The sequence below is a fragment of the Rattus rattus genome, chromosome 7 (assembly GCF_011064425.1).
Source record: "Rattus rattus isolate New Zealand chromosome 7, Rrattus_CSIRO_v1, whole genome shotgun sequence".
Lineage (NCBI taxonomy): Eukaryota > Metazoa > Chordata > Mammalia > Rodentia > Muridae > Rattus > Rattus rattus.
In genome coordinates this window covers 57,040,404-57,061,380 of record NC_046160.1, presented here as the reverse complement: position 1 = coordinate 57,061,380, position 20,977 = coordinate 57,040,404, and the positions used below count along the sequence as shown (strand labels likewise).

Here is a 20,977-nt window from a genome sequence, read left to right as displayed (position 1 = left end):
ACATACAGATTGTCACCTCTCATAGAGGTGTCATACATAGTGACAGACAGGCAGTGAGCAGGATGGGAAGCTAGGGGCAGAGTTGGCTAATAAACGCCAGATTTGAACTTTTGTCTGATTTGTTTGACAGCAGATGACAGGTGGCAATAGAGTACCAGCCTTTGTCTTTTCCACTGAGGGTTATTTCCAGTATCTTTCCCTTCTTATCCACTTGACTTTATCTAATTTGAAGGTCAGAAATTGTTGACTACGCAAGATGTTGTATTTGGCTTAAGGGAGGGAATGGGGATTCAGGAAAAGTACTAGCTAAAAGACGTGAGAAAAAATACCACTTTCCTATTACTTCAGTCTATGAAAAGTTTAAAAAACAACTTGGGAGAAAACAAAGGCAGCACAAAAGGCTTCATAGGGTAATAAGAACAGGTTCATTACTTCCTCTGATGTCAGGTTTTTTTCAATGACCAAAATAAGTTTACTTTCGTTCTGACATCTGACCATCTCTTTCCAGTGGTCTTGAACTCTGTCCACCACAGTGAGCAAGGACCCTCTTTTGTACAGGACACTTTCTTAGGTTCAGTTTGGGAAACGATAGTTTCCAAGGCTATTGCATAAGGTTCTTACATTAGAAGGGGGACATCAATTCAGCTAATTAGTAGTCAGGAGGCATCTATCATGAGCTACACGCTTTGCAATGGTTCATTCCAGCGAAAGAGAAAGACACCATACGGATGACTACATCAGTGTGCAGTATCAAGAGTACATTGTATAAGGTAGAAAAGTCACCTAGGAATAAAAGCCATTCATTGTGATAAGGGGCTGGGCTCCGTGCACAGAAGAAGTGAGGTGTGAGAAGAAGTTGGACAGTTGCACACGAGTTCAAGAAGCAAGGGGACAGAATGCCAACAATGAAAGAGCACTGGGTCATGAGGCAACTGTAGAAAATGCTGGAAAACTAAATGAGAGCTCATAGCAAGAAGAAATGAGCAGAGAGTTGAGCAGGGAGGAGGTGCAAAAGGGTCTTCAAGTCTACCTGAGCTGATTAAAATTCTTCCTATAGGTTAGTATTTGGCAGAGTGTGGGCGGCTCATGGGATGATTGCAGGTTGTTCAGGGACTTGACATTAAATAACACTGAATCACAGAGTGAGGAGCTTAATCCCTTTTCAATTAGCATTTAACCCAGCTGTTTAGCCAAGGAGAAAGCCTCCATTTGGTGTCAGTATGTCTTACAGTTCTCCAGCAGCTGGAAATGTCCTTTGAAAAGGTAGCTCAAGTCAGACTAAGTAAGGATACCTGGCTAGAATTACCTTCTTTTCGTTGTATACCTGATTATAGTTAATGTCCATTATGACAGGTAGTTCTCTTTCATTGATGTTATGAAACAATTTCATGAAAGTAAATGTGTCGAAAACATTAAGTTAACTAAATATATATTAATAAATGACGCACAGAGAGAAAAAAAACCCCATGAAGGCCGTTCACAAATGCCTACGATCTGGAGACATCCTGTTGTCAGTTTAGAGGGGTTGGTGAAAATATTGTAAGAATTTTATGGCCTCATTTTATTTCTGTCAGGAACTTGAACGACAGGTAGTAGGGAGACAATGGAGGAGTCAGAGAAGCCAGTTAGAAAGTCATTATACTTCCGTGGGCAGAGACCAGACTGGTGACTGACTTCTAATCTTTTTGTAGAATTGTGGCTTTCCCTGCTTTATTAAAGGACAGCTGAATGGTTTCCTGGCTGGGCTGTAAATCATTAAGGAATTTTGAAAGTTTGATATGCAAAGGCATTTATGTACCTGCTGTTCTGCAAGGATTAACGGTGACCTTGGCACAGCTTCTGATTATTACCTTGTATGGAGTACTGCAAAAAACCTAATGCAACAGTGAATGGAAATAATTTTTATGACAATAAACTAGCCACCTTAACTTGATTATTTGCTTTCCCCAAATGTCTGCCATTCCAACCTGTGTCTTGGAGGTCATCCATCTATCATATCAGTTCCCTAAACTCTACTTTTCTCTTAAAGTCTAAAGTAGACATCTGAGTGTTTTGATTTCTCTTTGTGACGGCAGGAACATCTTGCCATATTTTCAAGTTCCTGTCAGGAAAGCATAAAATCTGCTTTCTCTTTCTTCTACCACCCCCTCTCTTTGTTGCTGTTGACAAACATGAATAACCACTCTGAGGGCCGGGGAGATGACTGAGTCATTAAAGTGCTTGCTATGCAAGCATGAAGAATTGATGTTGATCTCCAGCACTTGAGAGGCAAAGCTAGGCGTGACATCATGCATCTATAACCCAGTACTGGGGAGGGACGTTAGGAGGATGCAGAGACAGAATTTCTATGTCTTGGTGGCTAGCCAGTCTAGCTGACCTAGACAAATTGGTGAACTCCAGATTCAGCCTCTTAATTTGTCTCAAAAAAAAATAAGGTGAAGGAAGGCACCCAACATAAAACTTTGTCATCCATATGCAGTTGAACAAATGTGCATGCACACTTATGCATGTGCACACATAAATACACAAATGCATACATACCACAGAGAGAGAGAGAGAGAGAGAGAGAGAGAGAGAGAGACAGAGAGAGAGACAGAGAGAGAGAGACAGAGAGACAGAGAGACAGAGAGACAGACTCTGGTCCATTACATAAGGATGCAGCAAGAAACAAGATTGAGATGTTCCTATAACCATACTACTGATAGTTGATTAATATGTTTCTGGACCTAGAATGTAAAGCCAAGTATCTGGTTTTCCTTCTTGCTTTGTCATCTTCTGGATAAACACTTCTGTTTCAGATGCTATTTAACAACTACAGGGTTGTTAACATTATTCCACAGTTTGATGGATCAGGAAGGCTTTGGCAGCCTTGCCCAAGGTCTTAAAACCATGGATGATGTTGTTTCAATGATAAAATCAATCTTGAATTGATCATAATTCATTGACACATTGTGATAGCTTGGGTGTATCACTGTCTTTCCATGCAGGTCTATAATACAGAAAAGCCTTTTTAAAAACAGATGGATTGATTAAAAATTATATACACTCTATAATTCCCAGAGATCTTGTGCTTTCTGAGTACCTGTTTCTCAACAGAACAGAAGAGGGTTCATCGTGCATGTTGCTAGAAGGCCTTGAGGACCAGCTCTGTAAATTTCCTGCTAATTATTGACTTGACTTTTCCCTAGCTATAGAGATGTGTCAGAATTCTTGCATGTCAGTGCGTGAAGAAATGCTTTAAACTATATCTACTCATAGAACATTAATACTCTAATACACTATCTTATGGGCTGTGTGCACCTCTCCAATTGTGTGAAACACTCTAGTAGTGACTGATTGCTTTTAAGGGGCGTGGTTCATCCAACTGGAGTGCTGGAGCATGAAGAAAAAAGCCCATTGCATAACAAAATGTTTTTCTTTAAAAAAAAACCAAACAAACAGAGAGGTGGCATGCAGCTCTCACTGCACTGATCTACATGGTAAGTACTGAGTGAATGGGTGGATGGATGAATGAACATTGCTTTAGGAAGGTTTATCTAGCAGCAGGTGCAGCAGGCTATGGAAGGAAACCGGAGGTTTAAAAGCTGTTTAATAATGTCAGTAAGTAGTGAAAATAAGGAAAGATGGGGATGTAGAAATCATACAATGAAGAAGGTAGCAGAATTTGGAGTGAAGGAGAAAGTAATAAGATATGAAAGTCCTTATGGGTGGGAGCAAACATCTTGGGTACTGCCCAGTATTTTGAGCTTAAGGAGAGAACTGGAGTTACATTTGAGATTCCAGCCAGAGAGAGGTTCCTGGTGTCACAGCACGTGACACCTCAGATTTGTTTATTGCTTCAGTTATACAGTTCCTTGTTTGGACCGTACGCATGTACAGACTGTGTTGTGAATGGGTCATTCAAGGGACAGTCCAATTATTCTCTCATTTAACACTGCTGTGGCCATACCATCCTTGGGATTGTTGTACATTTTGCTTTGCTGAATTGTAATGCCTTCCCATCATTAGCTGTGTGGTTTGCTCCCTACTTCAATCTCTGCTCTGGCATCGCTTCTCAGGCAGACCTCATTTGACCAACAATAACCCCAATCCGTTATACAACCGTTTTTCTCCATTGGACTTGTCTTCACCTCATAGCAGCACACCCCATAGTTATCTGTTCATATGCCTTGTTTGCTGTCTCTCCTGTTAGAATGTAGACCGCAGCGGAATGAGGTTTAAGTGCTGGCTTAGAAAGTTTAGAATAAGTGCTTCATTCAAGGTCATGGCCTCTGCTGATGGGGCTTTAAGGCACACAATAACTGGGGCTGGAGAGTACCACTTTGTGTGGATTGAGCCCAGCAGAGGGGACAGAGAGCGTGGAAGGAGAAATACAGGAAACACGGTCAGGTGGTTTGTTAGAGATGCTGTGGTGGTTTGAATACACTCGCCCCAGGGAGTGGCACTATTTGATGGTGTGGCCTTGCTGGAGGAAGTGTGTCACTGTGGAGGTGGGCTTTGAGAACTTCCTCCTAACTGCCTGAGGATGTCAGTCTTCTCCTGTTTGCCTTCAGAACAAGATGCAGAACTCTCAGCTCCTCCTGTGTCCTGCCTGCCTAGATGCTGCCATGCTCCCACCTTAATGGTAATGGACTGAACCTCTGAACCTGTATGCCAGCCCCAATTAAATGTGTGCTTATAAAAGTTGCCTCGATCATGGTGTCTGTTCACGGCAGTAAAACCCTAACTAAGACAGATGTCAAGTTGTGCAGTCTTCAGACTTTCCTGTGCAGAGAGCCACATCCACGATCAGATAACAACAAATAGGGGACCAAGCTGGTATCCAGGAGGGAGGGTGGAGCAGATGTGAGAGAAACCGAGGAGCTCCAGAGGAAAGCAAAGGAGAGTGTATCCCACACTACTCTCCATTGCTATGGCTGAGCCCCATTGTGCATGCTCTTCCCTTGCTTCCTTTGCTCTTGGCAGCACTGTTAAAGGAACGCACTTGAAAACTGAGTTATCCCATGCTTGTCTTCCACTTCATGGACTGCCACCCATCTGGGTCCTCTGGTCACGTGAAAAGTGGTTTGTGTGCTTGAAGAATCTGGACCAAACTGTGTATCATTTTTGATTCATTAAGGTTAAACATCTGAATTTGAACAGACGTTATCACAATGAACAGTGTAGCGCTGCTTGTTATTATAATGGGTCAGAGACTGAAGCATAGTCGGGAAACAATAGAGAAATAACAGGAAAAGATTAGTGATGATGTCACAGGGCTTCAGCAGGGAGTATTCCATAGCAACACGAATATGAAGGAAGATTTGCTTTGTAAAGTCTCATGAATCGGAGTTGTCTATGTTTTAATGGAAAAATGAGTTTAAACAACAGGAGTCAAGTAAACTAATCATTATATAGGCCATAAAAAGAAAATATTAGTGACATGGGAAGGTGTTTGCTGGAAATGGAGAAGCTAGCAGGGACATTTATGATATGGCTTGATCCCAATTGTTCAACACACACACACACACACACACACACACACACACACACACACACACACACACACACACACACACCCCTCTACATCTTTGATAGATTTGTGGATAGTTTTCATTCTATATCTGACACTTATTAATTGTCAGAAATATCTGCAAGGATATTGTTTTAAGGGGGAGAAAGAAGTGAGTGAATAGATAGGGTTCTCCACAAACAAACGGCTGCAGAGCCAGAGTGGTAGAAAAATACACTTACTAGAAAGTTAACAGGATACATTTTCAAAGTTAGCAAGAGTCTCCCTATTTTTACTCCAAGCCTCATGGATACACTGGAGATACCTTACGTCATGGTGTCTAGTTGCAATATCAAGACATTGGCTGTGCAGCTGAGGTCTTTGCATCTTCTTAGTATAAAGTGGAAGAAGGCTTCCCTTTCATGGATTAGCCTGCACTCCTCACAGTCAAAAGACCAGGAAAGAAACTTGATAGTAGCTTGGGATCTTGAGTCTCAGGATTTTGTATTTACAGCCATATCTTACAAAACACTAGATGGCGCTGCATGCCTGCCACCAGGTGAAGGCACTCAAAAGTCACTCAGGTAGAGGATTAATCATTTCTCTTTACACGCATTAAAGCATATCATATTGTTGGTTGCAAGCCTATCCTTTAATGATGGAGCCCTCTCCCCAGCCTTAAAGCTCGTTCTTATATATGGAACCCAGTGTGCAATGAGATCTAACTCCTTGTAGGGCAACAGCACCATAGCCTTAGTGTATATGAGTCTCTCTGCAGACTCGCTCCCCAGGCTTGATCCACATACCCAGAGCAAGTGGTTTAATGCGACCCCTCTGATTGGAATAGAGCATTCTACAACGGAACCAGGCCTTGATTCTACTTAATAGAAACATATAAAACGTTTTGTTCATCAAAGTCTGAAGAATTGACTCAACAGTCATTGCTCTTGCAGAGATTCACAATTGTGGGTTTGATTCCCAGCACATACGTGATAGCTCACAACTTTCTGTAACTCCATTCCTACGGTGTGTAATACCCCTTTTCCTGACCTCATCAGGTACCAGGTATGCACATCATGCATACATACATACATACATACATACATTTATACATTATTATTACAGGCATGACAGTAATACAAATAAAATATTTTTTTAAACTTGTTCATGGAAATGAATGTTATTTTTAATCTTGAGTGTATTAATCCGGCTTCTGTTTGACTTCCAATTGGGGCCTTCAATACAAAACAACAAACAAACGAAATCCAAAGCCGCAAACCACCAGTGGGTTGCATGCAGCTTGTGTAGCCATTCGAGTGCTTGGTACTGCAACACTGTTAAGAAAGTTTAGCCAATAACCACCCCTCGCTGAGTACTGTCAGTCCATTTCTAAGAGAAGAGAATACTGACAGTCCATTTCTAAGTTGTTTCTAGGTAGATCACAGGAATATACAGATAGAGCTCTGGAAATACATGGGTAGAGGCATTGATTGCAGTGGTGCAGATTCAGCCACTTATAGAGTCTTGAAAAATACAAAAAGGAATTTCAAATACACAGGGATATGTCGCCTTTCTAATATAGAAATGCCATCAACTCAGAATGATGAAGCCTCAGCAAACATGCAGTCTGAGTTAGAAAACAAACAAACAAACAAACAAACAACAACAACAACAACAACAAAACCCAAAACCCAAAACCAAAACACCCAGCATTCTTTTATTCCTTTATGTCTTTCTTGGGTACCAGTCTAAAGTTTGGTAATGCTATGAGGATGTAGGACTCTCTTTACCTGAGAAAAAATAAAATGAACAAACACCCTATAGTGAGCTCCAGAGTGTCAGCAAAGTCTTCCTCTGGCCTGGGTGCAAATGTTGACAGTGTGTGCGAGTATGAGGTTTTATCAATTTGTGACTAGTGTGTGCAGAACCTGGGAACTGTAGTTTTCTTCTCCGGGATATTTACAGTCAGACCATGCAGCCTACAGAGACTTCACACCAAGAAGAGCTAACTCTTCCTCCTCTACTGTACATCAGAGACAAGCTGGGCTTCCATGGCTGGTATGGAAGTGTGTATGCTCCACCAGAGTGAATACTTCTGACCTGATCACAATTTCTCTCTCTCTCTCTCTCTCTCTCTCTCTCTCTCTCTCTCTCTCTCTCTCTCTCTCTCTCTCTCTCTTTCTCTCTCTCCTCCCTGTCAGTTATTTCTTCATTCCTTGATGCCAAGCCAGGGCTCCCCTGGTAGAGTGCACATGCATGGAGTGAGTGCCCACAAACATTGCTTTTGTAATTAGAAAACTCCCTTGCCCTTGGGGGCTCCCAGAGACTGAACCACCAACCAAGGAGCATACATGGGCTGGATCTAGGCCCTCCATATAAATATAGCAGACATGCAGCTTGGTCTTCATGCTGGTCCCCCAACAACTGGAATGGGGCTGTCTCTGACTCTGTTGCCTACCTGTGGGTCCTATTTCCCTAACTGGGCTTCCTTGTCTAGCCTCAGTGGGGGAGGATGTGCCTAATCCTGCAATGGCTTCATGTGCCAGGGTGGGTTGGTACCCAGGCGGTCCCTCAGAGGAGAAGGGGATGGGAGGGGAGACTGGGATGAGAAAGGGTGTTGCAATTGGAATATAAGTGAATAAATAAATAAATCAAAAGAGATAAAATAGATAAAAAGAGAAAAGTCCCTCAAAGTTGTGTGCACCCAGCATGGATATTTTCAGGATCCAATAAAATAAAAGGAATTCACTTCATATTTGGCTGGGGAGATGCTCAGTGGGTAAAGTGCTTGACAGAAATCGTGACACCTGAGTTCAACTTCCCAGAGGTAGTGCACATCCGTGACACTACTTCTCTTTTGGCAAGATGAGACGTGGGGCCAGAAGTTTGCCTGACATACACAGCAGTAAAAGGCGAAGAGACTATGTTCCACATGATGTAGAAGGCAAGGGCTGGTCCAAAACACAGCAGAACTACTGTGTTTTAGAAGACAAGAGCAGATACTTGATCATCAAACTTTTTCTCCAGCTCCAAAATCCATACATTGAACCAGAAGTTGCTTTCCCAAGGATAGAAGGGCCAGGTCACATCTTTCTATGTCTTCCTTGTCTCCTTTCCTCATAAGTCAGAGTGGATGAGTATTCAGTTTTATAATTGTAGCTATAACAAAATGCTAGAAACTTATTGATTTAGGAGAACACCTCGTGTCTTTATTGATACACTGAAAGCCTCTGTTTCATAGGCCTGACGTCAAGGTGTGTTTGGGGTAGCATCCCTTTCTGTGATGTGGAAAGAGGATTCTGTTCCCCTCCCTTTGCAGTTTTTAGTGTCTGCCAGTGTTTCCTGGCTTATGGCTCCTTTCTCCATATCTCGTATTTTCCTTCCAGGAAATCAACTCAATCTCTTTCTGTCATTGCATTACTACAATCTGGCTTCTTCTTGCATCATTCACATAGAGATACTTGTGCTTACATTGAGTCTATATGAATATACTAATATAACCTGCCAATCTTATGATACTTAACATAGTCACGTCTTCATGGGTTCTGAGAGTTTGGACATGACAGTCTTTGTGGAACCATTATGCAGGCCAGTTAGTAATAATCAAATTCTTGCATGCAGGTGCACACACACACACACACACACACACACACACACACACACACCCTTTATTCTACATCTCTGTCACATCCTTCTTTATTAGCCAAGATGAGAGCTGGTAGCTGCTATTATAAGAAGTATTCAACCATTGAATGGATTCATGAAGAAGGAGGAGGAGGAGGAAGAAGAGGAGAGGAGAAGAAAGGAGAGAGAGAGAGAGAGAGAGAGAGAGAGAGAGAGAGAGAGAGAGCTAGAACTATTTGGAGGAAATTAAGGAGAAGAACTGGAGAGAAATAAATAGGTATTTGATCAAACTACATTGTATTCATGAACAAATAATAAAAATATACTTAAAAAGAAATGCCCCATGAACTCCAAGTCCAAGTCACATGTTCAATTGCATCTTTTTCTGATGAGCATTGACACATTTTTTGCTGATGAAGTGAGTGTCATTTCCCTTCTGTTTCCCCTATGTTTTCTTCGTCAGAGTCTCCTGTGAGAAGCCAGGGTAGCAGTTGAGGAAGGACTTGAAATGCGCCCTAATGTAACTCTTAACCATTGTAACTACTCCAGAAATCCAACTGCCCTGGAGCCATATCAAGAAGCAAGCAGATGCAGCTGAACCTCACAGTCTACCTCACCAGTGAACACCTCAGTGCATTTTAGTTGTCAATGCAGTTTAGGAGACCACGGGTCTTGGTAGGGCTTAAAACACAGCAGCGTTCTTTATTTTTCTCTGTCTTGGTTCACTAATGCAAGAAGTCCTAAGCCTAGTTACACACATGCTGAGTGTGTACAAAGAAGTAGTTTACTATAAAAATAAAGCAAGAATATCAACAAGAGCAGTTGTCATCATCGACAGCATCAGCAACATCCTCATCAACAGGATCATCATCTTCAACAGCATCATTGTCATCAACAGCATCAGAAACAGCATCACCATCATCATCATCATCATCATCAGCAGCAGCAGCAGCAGCAGCATCACCATCGACATCATCATCATCATCATCATCATCATCAGCAGCAGCAGCAGCACCACCACCACCACCACCACTATTCTCCTCCCCCTCCCCCTCCTCCTTTTCTTCATCACCATCATCATCATCATCATCATCATCAGCAGCAGCAGCAGCAGCACCACCACCACCACCATCACTCTTCTCCCCCTTCCCCTCCTCCTCTTCATCATCATGATCATGATCATGATCATGATCATGATCATGATCATCATCATCATCATCGGCAGCGGCAGCAGCAGCAGCAGCAGCAGCAGCAGTTTTATCAGCAGCAGAGCATCCTGTCCTCTAAGTACTATTTTTTGCATCCATGATGTAGCACTTACCATAAATGTACTACATGATCACAATTTATGATTCAGTAAATTGAAGCATGGATAGAGTATATGGAGAGATGTTTCCCAAATAATATGTTCAGGAAGTCGTCAGGCTAAGAGAAGAATAGAGCTATGTACTCTAGTCTCTTTATTTTTCTCTCATCCAACTCAGAACAATTTTCCTGCCTCAGCTTCCCATGGCTGAGATTGCACATAGGAACCACTGTGTTCAGTGGGAGTCTTCTTATTTCCTCTACTATGTTGTCTCAATATGTTATTATTTTTCTTGTTGCATTATAAAACAAGAATATTTGTCCCACATACTTCATAAAGCCAGTATGAGGATAAAAGACTTTTGATGAATGTAAACACACTCTGTGATTTATTTTCCCTTTAATCTTTTCTTTTGAAGAATTGAGAAACATGGGTGAGGACATATAAAAAAACTTTTCTCTTTCATTCATATATATATATATATATACATATATATATATAGTGTTTGTGTGTGGCAGGAGAAAAGGGTGGACTTTAACTCTTTAGTTACAACTGCTGTTAACATTGCAGTTTAGCAATGCTCTTACTTTTTGGCATTTTTACATTTAAAATTTTTTTCACTTTTTGAGATTATAATGTAATTACATAATTTCCCCCTTCCCTTTCCTCACTCCAAACCATCCACATACCTCTCCTTGCTCTCTTTCAAAATCTTAGCATCTTTTTCCATTAATCATTGATACACACACACACACACACACACACACACACACACACACGCACATACTTCTAATAAAGTAAATACAGCCGCCTCAGTCTGTCTAATGTTTTCAGAGGTGGTCATTTGGCATTGGGTAATCAGTTGCTGTGTTTTCTCCTGGCACAGACTATTTCTCCAGCCCTCAGTATTCCTTAGGTCCTTGTAGCTCTCTGTGTGTGGCTGAGGCTTCTTGGGTTTTCCCTGTCTACTTTAGCTTGTCTATGGTTACTGTTATGTTGGGGAGACTTCATGCATATGACTTCTGACATTTGTAGGAGACCAGATCCCACAGTAAAATCCCTTCCCTCTGGGTCTTACAGTCTTTCCACTGTATCTTCCACAAGGATTCTTGAGCCTTTTGTTTGGGACTTGTTTTGTAGATGTGTCTGCTGAGACAGAGCTCCTGAACTCTGTATTTTTCTTTTTCTTTTCTTTCTTTTTTTTTTTTTTTTTTTCGGAGCTAGGGACCGAACCCAGGGCCTTGCGCTTGCTAGGCAAGTGCTCTACCACAGAGCTAAATCCCCAACCCCTGAACTCTGTATTTTGACTGGTAAAAATGTTTTTATTTGAGCATTTCATGTATAAGCTCATTATATTTACTTCCTTTTCAGCTCCTGGAGGCCCCAACCACATGTATGCATCTGTCTGTCTGTCTATATATCAGTCCAATTAATGTTGCTCTTATTCACATGTGACTATGCTATTAACATTTTTATGACTGAAATTTCAGGCTACATTTTTTTTCTGAAAAATAAGTTAAGTATACTTTTATAGTTTTTCTACTTCTTCATGTACAGCATTCCATATCATTATTTTACTAATTTCCTGTAGTTGAAAATGCAGCACCTAACGTGTTTAAACAACCAAAGCTAGAAGTGGACAAACCTGTGCTCTTCACTCTGGTCCCCCAGATGATACACACATGTTTCCAGTTTGTTCTGTTGTACACTGCCAGTCATGCTAAATGCAGAAGGAGTTGCTCATTTATTCTTCTTGAGGACTTCTCCTCTTCTCTGTATGCTTATACGTTATTCTCTACCTTACAGGACTCAAGGGGATAATATCACTGCAGGCATGATGAAGCCTTGAAAGGCACAGACACTATTAAGACTTGTGATGAAACCTTTCCTAGATTAATGCTTCAGTAAGTAACAAGGAGGTATAATGCAGCCTGACGAGGGAGCCATCCTACATCACTCTAGGCCCTTGAAGACTCATCTGCAGCACAAGCCAACCCTGACCAATCAGAGAAAGATTTTTTTTCTCCCGCTGTCACACTAACCAAGGTCAGGTACTTCCTCAGTGCAGGAAGTCTAACACACTTGCTCTTTGAGGTCCAACACATCTGCTCCCTCAGTGGAATTGGTCTGACACACCTGCTCCCTCAGTGGAACTGGTCTGACACATCTGCTCCCTCAATGCAGGGTGTTTGACCCAACCTGACAAGCTCCCCATCAAAGTTCCAGGACCTTACATATAAAGAAAACAACAAATCAAACCAAGCCAAACCAAAACCAAACCAACAACAGAAGATTAGAGAAGTTGAGGGAGAGGACAAGAATTGTCTTAGCTTACTTATCCTCAACTAAATCTCTGTCCTTGTGTCTTATAAAGGAAGAATCAGAAGGGCAATTGAGTGCCTCCTATCTGTTTGTTATCCATGCATTCATTCCCAAAGCAATGTAGTATACGTTATAAAATGTTATTTTCCTAGCTGAGTTTTAGGACCACATTACTTGTGCTGTACTTTTCTCTGTGTGTGGCAGTAGTTAGAATAGGCAGAAGAAAAGACAAGAGGATTTCTCACCTCCGTATTAAGTGTTGCTGCTAACATGAACAGTACCATGCTGGGAGAGTCCTATGCAGTTACTGGGAAAATGGCACTCAGTCGTCGGTTTGCAAATTGCTATCAGTCCATTAAGAAATGAGGTGCCTGTGCCAGCTTGAACCAACACACTGTGTTTCTCATCAAGAAATATTTTCTATTTAAAAAATGTTGAAGAAGCCAAGTTGCACACAAATTGAGGGTGGGGTACATTCTGTGCTCATTGACTATTTAGTGAAAAATTTGTCCAAAGACAAAAATAATCCTGTAATGAAAAATGAAGGACCAAGGTTTCTCAAGTCTTGTTTATTTCATATTATAATTTCTATGGCTGTGTCTAGAGTTCAAGATATTGTTAGATGTGGCAGAGGCAAAATTTGCCATTGGAACAGATCTGCATGTGTTCCCAGGCAGATGTGAACCTAGTTGAACCTTTGTGCACCATAAAGCCCAGACTGACCTTGAGCCAACTTTCCTTCCTCACCTTCCTGAGTAGCAGGCTCGCCTGTTTGGGTCAGCAGAAACTTACTGTTCCAACTGTTTTCTGGTAGATATTCAGCTAACATGGCCGATTTTCCCCTGGTCCTTTTCATTTTCTTATTTGGTTTATGAAACAAATCAGAACTCGCTAGGAAACAGCATTTTTCTTAACAAGAATAGATACTCAGGGATAGTGACTTGCGAAGGATTAGGATAGCCTGTAGGAGACAGAAGTGGACTAGAAAGCTTTTGGCCATTTTCTCCCAAAGTGATAGGAATTTGACTGAAGTATTTATGAAACAAATATGCACGATGCCTTCCGCAATGTCAGAAGACACAAAGCACATAGCACGTAGTCATTGAAATTGGTACTCGCTTTTATGTTGAATTATAAATTTCATCTAAAGCATAATAGCCAAGACCAAATGTATTCTTCACAGATTAGCTGATGTTGATGTAAATACAGAGAAAAGTAAGACGGATTCCTCGATGGATGGTGTGTCCTACTCTCTTCTGCAGGGATTATTTAGGACAAAAGATTATATTAAGAAAATAATGTATCAAAATAAGGAAAAAAAACTCCCGAATTAATCCCTAGCCTTGATTTTGAGAAGGAAGCTGACAAAGACCACTACTAGGCAAAAAATTTGCATCACTTGACATTTACTTTGAAATCATTTATCAAGTTGGAAATAATTAGGTGCTGCTGCCAGCCATTTGCTATAAACCACAGAAAAAATACTTTCCTAGGGGTGTGGGGAGAGCAAGTGCTGTATGCACTTCACACAGGGCAGTGCTTCTCGACCTTCCTAATGCTGCGGCCTTTTAGTACAGTTTCCCATGCTGTGGTGACCCCCACCCATAACATTATTTTCGTTGCTGCTTCATAATTGTAGTTTGCTACTAAGTTGTGATGTAAATATCTTTGGAGATAGAGGCGTGCCAAAGGGATTATGACCCACAGGTTGAGAAACACTGGCGTAGTGGGAAAAAAAAATCCCAATGTAACTTAGAGCTGGTGTTTTAAAACTTAACACCCTTAACTGGTCCTCCTGAGGTACCTGTTATGCAGTGGTCTTATCTTCTGCTCCTGCAAAAATACTCCTGTATTAGTCACATCCTCATAAATACCTTTAAATCCTTAGCTTAGTGTTGCCAGGGAAAATGGACCATCTAAGCTCCCAACTAATATGTGTGTGGAAATAAATGTACTAATTAACACATGTGGATGACAAGACATGGTCGGTCTACTCAAACAGAGTTGGAAATATTAGGGGATGGGAAGATCATTTCATTAATAAAGTGTTTGCAAGCAAGAGGACTTCAGCTTGATTCCCAGAACCACTATTCTGGAAAGCTGGGCATGGTGGGGTATAAGGAGGTGAAGACAGACAGATCTGTCGGACTTACTAGCCAGCCAGACTGGCTTATTAGGTGAGGTCCTAGTGAGAACTCTTGGATCAATCTTTATATAAACAAACAAACAAACAAACAAACAAACAAATATGGTCACTGGTATCTGACTAAAGACACCTTGGACCTTTGCATACACTCACACATACATACGTGTACACATGTGTGTTTAGTATGTATGGGTGTTTGTACATGCACACTCATAGAGTTGGAAATATTATTGCAGTCACATTTGAAGCGAATGATCTTGGATCTAAGCCATTTATATTACTTTCTTAGCTCTGGCTAATTAGGTATGTATTTAAAATAGATATGTATTTTAGCAAAGAATATGGATCCATCACCATCTATTAGGTGGATTGTTAGAGTTAGCTTTGAAGAAACTAACACAGGATCCCCAGAAGAAATAGTACTGTGGGAAAAGAAGAGAGAGGACAAACAAGTCTCCCAAACTCAGTGCAACTTCAGTGTGAATGGAACTTGGTTCCCAGCAACATCACTATTAGAATATCTTAGCGATGGAATTTAGAAAGAATTGATCTTCTAAGTAAAGTAAGTAAGCTTCCGGTGTGACTATGAGTATGGTCGTAAAGGAGGAATCTTTTGCATGGAAATGTACCTTGACCCATTCCATGTTACATTAATCTTTTATTGCATGGTAATAATAAGCATTTTTCCCAAAGGTTGACTCACTTACTTTTGGTGGGTTCATCCTTGAAGGACATTAGTCCCTGATGACCTATTCTCTCTACTCAATTTTTAATATTTTTTTAAAAATATAAACATTTAATTTTTATGCACTGAATGTATATTTGTGTTTTGCCTGCATGTTTGTCTGTGTGCCACATGCACGCTTGATCCCCACAAAGGCCAGAAGAGGGCATCAGATCCCCTGGGACTGGAGTTAGAGATGGTTGTGAGCCTCATGTGGATGCTAAAACTTAGACCTGAGTCCGCTAGAAGAGCGGTCAGCGCTCCTAACTACTCAGCCACCTTTCCAGCCCTGTGCTTGTTTCCAACCAATAGAATATTGAACTAAAACTCAAGTTTTCTTCATCTCATTGGTATCTCCTTCTATTCAAGAGCTCTGACATGGTATTATATAAACCATCACTTGTCAATTAAAACCTTCCTATGGAAAACATCAGTAACCCAGGAAGAAGGAAGAGGTCAGGGGCTGCTGCTCATGCTCTGAAAGCAATCAGGAATGTTTTGAATACACTCACACTTTTGTTTGCCCTGGCTGCGTGGATAAGTCTGCCCTCTTCTAGAGTACTTTATTCAGGCATCATATAATCAACAAATGAGGTCATTGTTCAACAGGCTCCAAAGACAGTGCCTGAATTAAGATGATTTTCTTTAATGTGCAAAATGACTTCGACGTCCTCTTATATCTGGAAGGTCTTTTACAAAACGACATCGGTACATTAGAGAAAGCCCCACTTTCCAGGAGAAGCCAGAGGAAGAGCAGGCATTAATTTTGCTGATAGCAGAGCTGGGCTCATGTTCTAACGCTGCATATTACAGTGACTTGACATTGTACAGGGCGTTTTAAATATAGAATATTGCAGGATGACACTTAACCGATATACTAAAAGTAAGGTAAGGCAAGCTAGGTTTGTCTGAATTTAAAAATGCAAGGAAAGATGGAAGGAAAAGTCCTCAGTGGGACAAGCTGGGTCTGAGTCATACAGACATATTTACCTTTCAAGATGCGGACCATTTAAACACAGCAAGGACAGTGATTTAAATACACTTGGCTGAGTGTTCACTTTATAGCTGGTTTGTAAGTTTCTCCCTTGAGGGCTTCATTTCCAGTTGCCTTAAATCTTGGGAGCTCCCTGATTTTAGGCACTGCTTCATGCTTCTTCCTCCTTGTCTTCTTTTAGCGTGCTGTGTGCTGCACACATCCATCATGGAGCACAGTTTCCCTTCCAACCAAGGAGCACTAATTTGGGGAGGAATTTCTTGCCATTTAAGAGTCCTGCCAAACAATCTGCAGATGGGAAGGAGTTCGGTGACTGTGACCGTTATTGGCAACTTCTGAAGGATTAGGTAATAAGGAAGCAGTGAGGAGCAGCCAGGGTGCTGACTGCTGCATTTCATTAGGGCTGCTTCTGCATATGTATTCAGGGTGGCGTGGCCTGTGGATGCAATTTCATGCTTGTAACACCTTGGCCACTGGCGATGCCGTACACCCATGTTTCCTGTGCTTTCTCATCTGCTGCTTATGGCCATTTAGATTCAGGTAACAGAAATATTTTAGATAAGAGTTAATTAGCCTGCATTCTGCAGATCAAATCTCTATATCTCGTCATTAAACAGAAATTGCCTGGGTAACCACAGAAAGGATTTTGTACTTGTCCTTCCTAAGATTTAGAATGTAAGATTCATTTTCTTTTCTCACAGAGGAAAATGTTACTATTCCTTGAATATTTTAGACATAGATTTTTATCAAACTTTCTACCTTTACACTGCCATACTCACTTCAGACTCTCTCGGCATATAGACCAAAAGTTCAAGAAGGGGGATTAGAAATGTCTTGTCAGCCAGAGGACAGAGTGAAAATGATGCTGAGTTACAAATCTGCCATTCTATAGACTCTCCCTAGCCCAATGTTCATTGAATCCCAGAACGTTCCTCAGTTTCTCAGTCTTTAAAATGGGACCATTTTCATTCATCGGCCCCACGAATACCCTGTATGAGTTAGTATGCTAAAAGCAGTCTAGAAAACCCAAAGAATGTGTGCTGCTGTAAAGGTCTTGTCTCCTTCTTGAGTATGGCCTCTCTTCATTCTTACTTGTCAAGACTTAAGTCCACAAATAGTTTCTTTGCTGCAAGTATCTTTAGATATTTTTTAAACCCTTAAAAAAATTAAACCACTGTCTCTTTATTCTTAAATAAAGAAAGCAGACATGGACTGTGTACAGTGATCACATGTCCAGCCTCATATCATATAGAAGGAAGGTAGGGACAAAGAACCTACAGAAGAGTTCCCTCGTCTTTTGTGCTCTAGGCAATTCCAGTGGTTTCCAATAGCAAGGCTGCCAGTCACTCTTGCTGACCCGCGGCTTCTGTACTAGTTGCAGACTTTTACATTTACCGACAGGAAGCCAGAGGGACGTGCTTTTTCTTACACCACAGATCCCTGGTGAGCCTCTGGAAGAAGTAGAAAGGACCAGCTGCTGCTTTTTCTGTCACAGGTTTTCTGAATTCCCTTTGGGAGTTTACGACAGTGGCAAGTCTGGGCCCCACCCCCATTCCTCACTCCAGTCTAGAACCCCTGACCACTGTCCACGGTTCTGAACCTTAACTTTCAGGTGTCCGGAACCCACTAGATTGCCCTTAGCTTGTCAAAACATGACCTCCTCCCACCCCCACCATATCTCATCTCCACTTTCTTCCTTCCATCTGTGACACCCCCCTCCCAACTTCGCATTTTATTTCTGCCTGCGTTTAAAATGTCTTACTGTAATTTCAACTTAAGTCCTCCAACCTACCATCTAGGGACATAGTCCTAGCCTCAAACATCAAAGTTAAAAAAACAAAACAAAACAAAACAAAACAAAACAAAATAACCAGGCGTCACCCCCACTCTTCCTCCCCCTCTGGTCCCGACTCCCGGCAGCGCACATCCCTCCACGCGCCAGACTCTTCTCACCTGACTCTCCCGCGGAAACTCGTGGCGCACTATGCTGAGCACTGGGATGTGCAGGACAGAGCTGACCAAGTCCAGCTCCATCATTTCGCCCTGGCTCTGGGGGAAGGCCAGCAGCGCCGACACCCCTTGTACCACTACGGTGTGGCACACGCTCTGCAGAAAGGAGAAAGGGTCACTGCTCCACGGTGAGCTTGGGGAAGAGAAGGGCATAAGCGGCAGATCGCCCAGGCCCGCCTCAATGGCCATCACTACTTCCAAAGACAGGTTGTAGGGTAGGAGCCCTTCCACACGGTTCAGGTTTTCCACAGCGAACAGTAGGGCATCCCGCGGCCACAGGGTCTCGGCCCCCGCGCCCTCCCCGAGCTTTCGGGAGCCCGGTGGACCCCGGCCATGCAGGGCGCTCCCCAACCAGCGTGCGCCTTGCGAGGGCGCCGGTGGCCGCCACGTCCCGGACTCTGGATCATCCCTCTGGGCACCCGCCCTGCCGCCGTCCTGAGCGCGACTGGCTGCGCGTGGGGCCGTGGTCCAGGGTTGCAAGTGCACCGCGCCCACCCTCACCGCGTGTCCGATGCGCTTGAGGATCTGGCAGGGTTGCGGGTGCGAGGAGGAGCTGGGCACCCCGGCCAGCACCAGTGCGCAGGGCGGCGGCAGCAGCAGACAGACCCTGCTCAGCAGCCACCACAAACTCAGTCTCCTCATTACTGAGACCCGCTGGGAGAAAGCGCGCCCCCTCCTGCGCCCGGCTCGTCCCTCTGCAGCCGCCGCCGGAGGTCTCCGCCGCCTGAGGTCTCCGCCTCCAAATCCGGAGCGCAGCTTCCCTAGACGCGGCGACGCGGTCGCAGGAGCCCGACCGCTCCCTGGGCATTCCAAGGTGCAGCCTAGCGGACGTCGGGCAGTGTCGGATGCGGTTCCAGGGCTCCTCTGCTTAACATCCTCTGCAAGCGGGGAAGGCCGGTCGGCCAGCCACGCGCGGGTCACCGGTGGCTTGAGCTCCGGGTCCCTGTCCACCCCATCTGCAGGGCGCCTGGGGCGCAGCGTCTGGCCCCGCGAGAAGCCGCCAGACTTGCAAGGGGGCGGCAGCGACAGAGGAGCTGTGCTCTCACTTGGCTGGCTTCTTTTCTCTTGCTGTTCAGTTCAGGCGACACCCACTTATTTACTGAGGTGGCAGAGGAGAGGGCGTTCATACACGGGGTGCGGAAAAGCAGCTGCCGAACCTGCTTCCTTTGCACGCCGGCCACCCTATCGCTGGCTCCCCCAGCTCCTGGTTCATTTTCCCTCTTCCCTTTCTACTTCCTCTCTTCCTTTTTCTGCCGGGCTCTTTCGCCCAGGCGCCACCTCCGCGGGCTCCTTAGAGGAGCGACACAACTGGCCAGAGAAGGGTGGTTCTGTACGGAGCGCCAAAGTTCTCCTCGCCTCAGCCGGCGCCTCCCAGTAGCCGAGCCCTGGCGCCAGCCTGTCGCTTGGCTGCGCTAAACGCCCACTGATGGTGAGACTCTCCTGCCGCACAGTCCCGCGCCCCTGCAAAGTCCTCGCCCCTCAAACGCGGCGAGTCGGTAGTTGGCACAATTCCCTGTGGCGGATGTGCGCAAAGACTGAGGCCAGGAGAATTCTGAATTCCGAGTCGCTCCCAAGAGCTCTGAAACCCAATGGGTCACAGGGACCGGTTTAAAAACACTGTGACTTTAAGGAGCATCCCTTGGCGACACCACTCTAAAGGGTTTTTCTAGTCCAGAGTATTAAAGCAAGAATTATTTATACATCTGATTTCCTCTTGCTTTTCTTTGGCAGAGGAACCTATGTGTTTTTTTAAAGGGGTCTTGTTTCTTTAGATTCTCTGGATTAAAAATAAAGTGGATTCAAAGCAATGCAAAAGTTGAAGGGCTTGCCAGCAGGCCTCACAACTGGATTTCCGTCTCCAGGTCCTATGTGATGGAAAGTGACAACTGACTCAGGAAAGTTGTCCTCCTCCTGCGTGCACACTTGTGCCATGGCGTGCGCCACCTGCTCACAGCCATCCCAGACAGGAAATACATAAAATGTAATAAAAGTACTTTCGGAACCTAGAAAACATCCACCAGTTGTCCGTAGTATATAGTGGAAGAGTATCCAGGTTGTAGTTTCTTGTAATCTATTTCGTTTCTACAGCAACACAGAGGTCAATGAGCCTATTATGTAAACGTTCCCTCCATTTAATAATGGGACATTAGAAAAAAAAAAGGGTTAAGGAAAGCTTACGGGCGCCACAGAAATAGTAAATTGACTTCGTTTTTATGTTACAGGAATCATTTACACAGAGGGTGGGAGAGATGGCTACATGGCAAAGTGCATTGGTGGTCAGAAACACTGAATCCATTACCACCTCTGGAGAACCATGACCTCGGCAATTCATTTGACCCGTCCGTGCCCTGTTGTCTGGA

The 20,977-nt window shown here is 43.4% G+C and overlaps 1 protein-coding gene across 3 annotated transcripts in view; it reads right to left on the bottom strand.

Annotated features, from left to right (window-relative positions):
• Window positions 1-19,961, bottom strand: part of Grin3a (glutamate ionotropic receptor NMDA type subunit 3A) — a 192,894-nt gene extending 172,933 nt beyond the window's left edge. For all 3 annotated transcript variants that reach the window (XM_032907677.1, XM_032907678.1, XM_032907679.1), the window contains exon 1: window positions 18,561-19,961. In XM_032907677.1, the coding sequence (XP_032763568.1) occupies window positions 18,561-19,259 (699 nt within the window). In that variant the 5' untranslated portion in view covers window positions 19,260-19,961. The remainder of the gene's footprint in view (window positions 1-18,560) is intronic.
• Window positions 19,962-20,977: the final 1,016 nt, after the last annotated feature.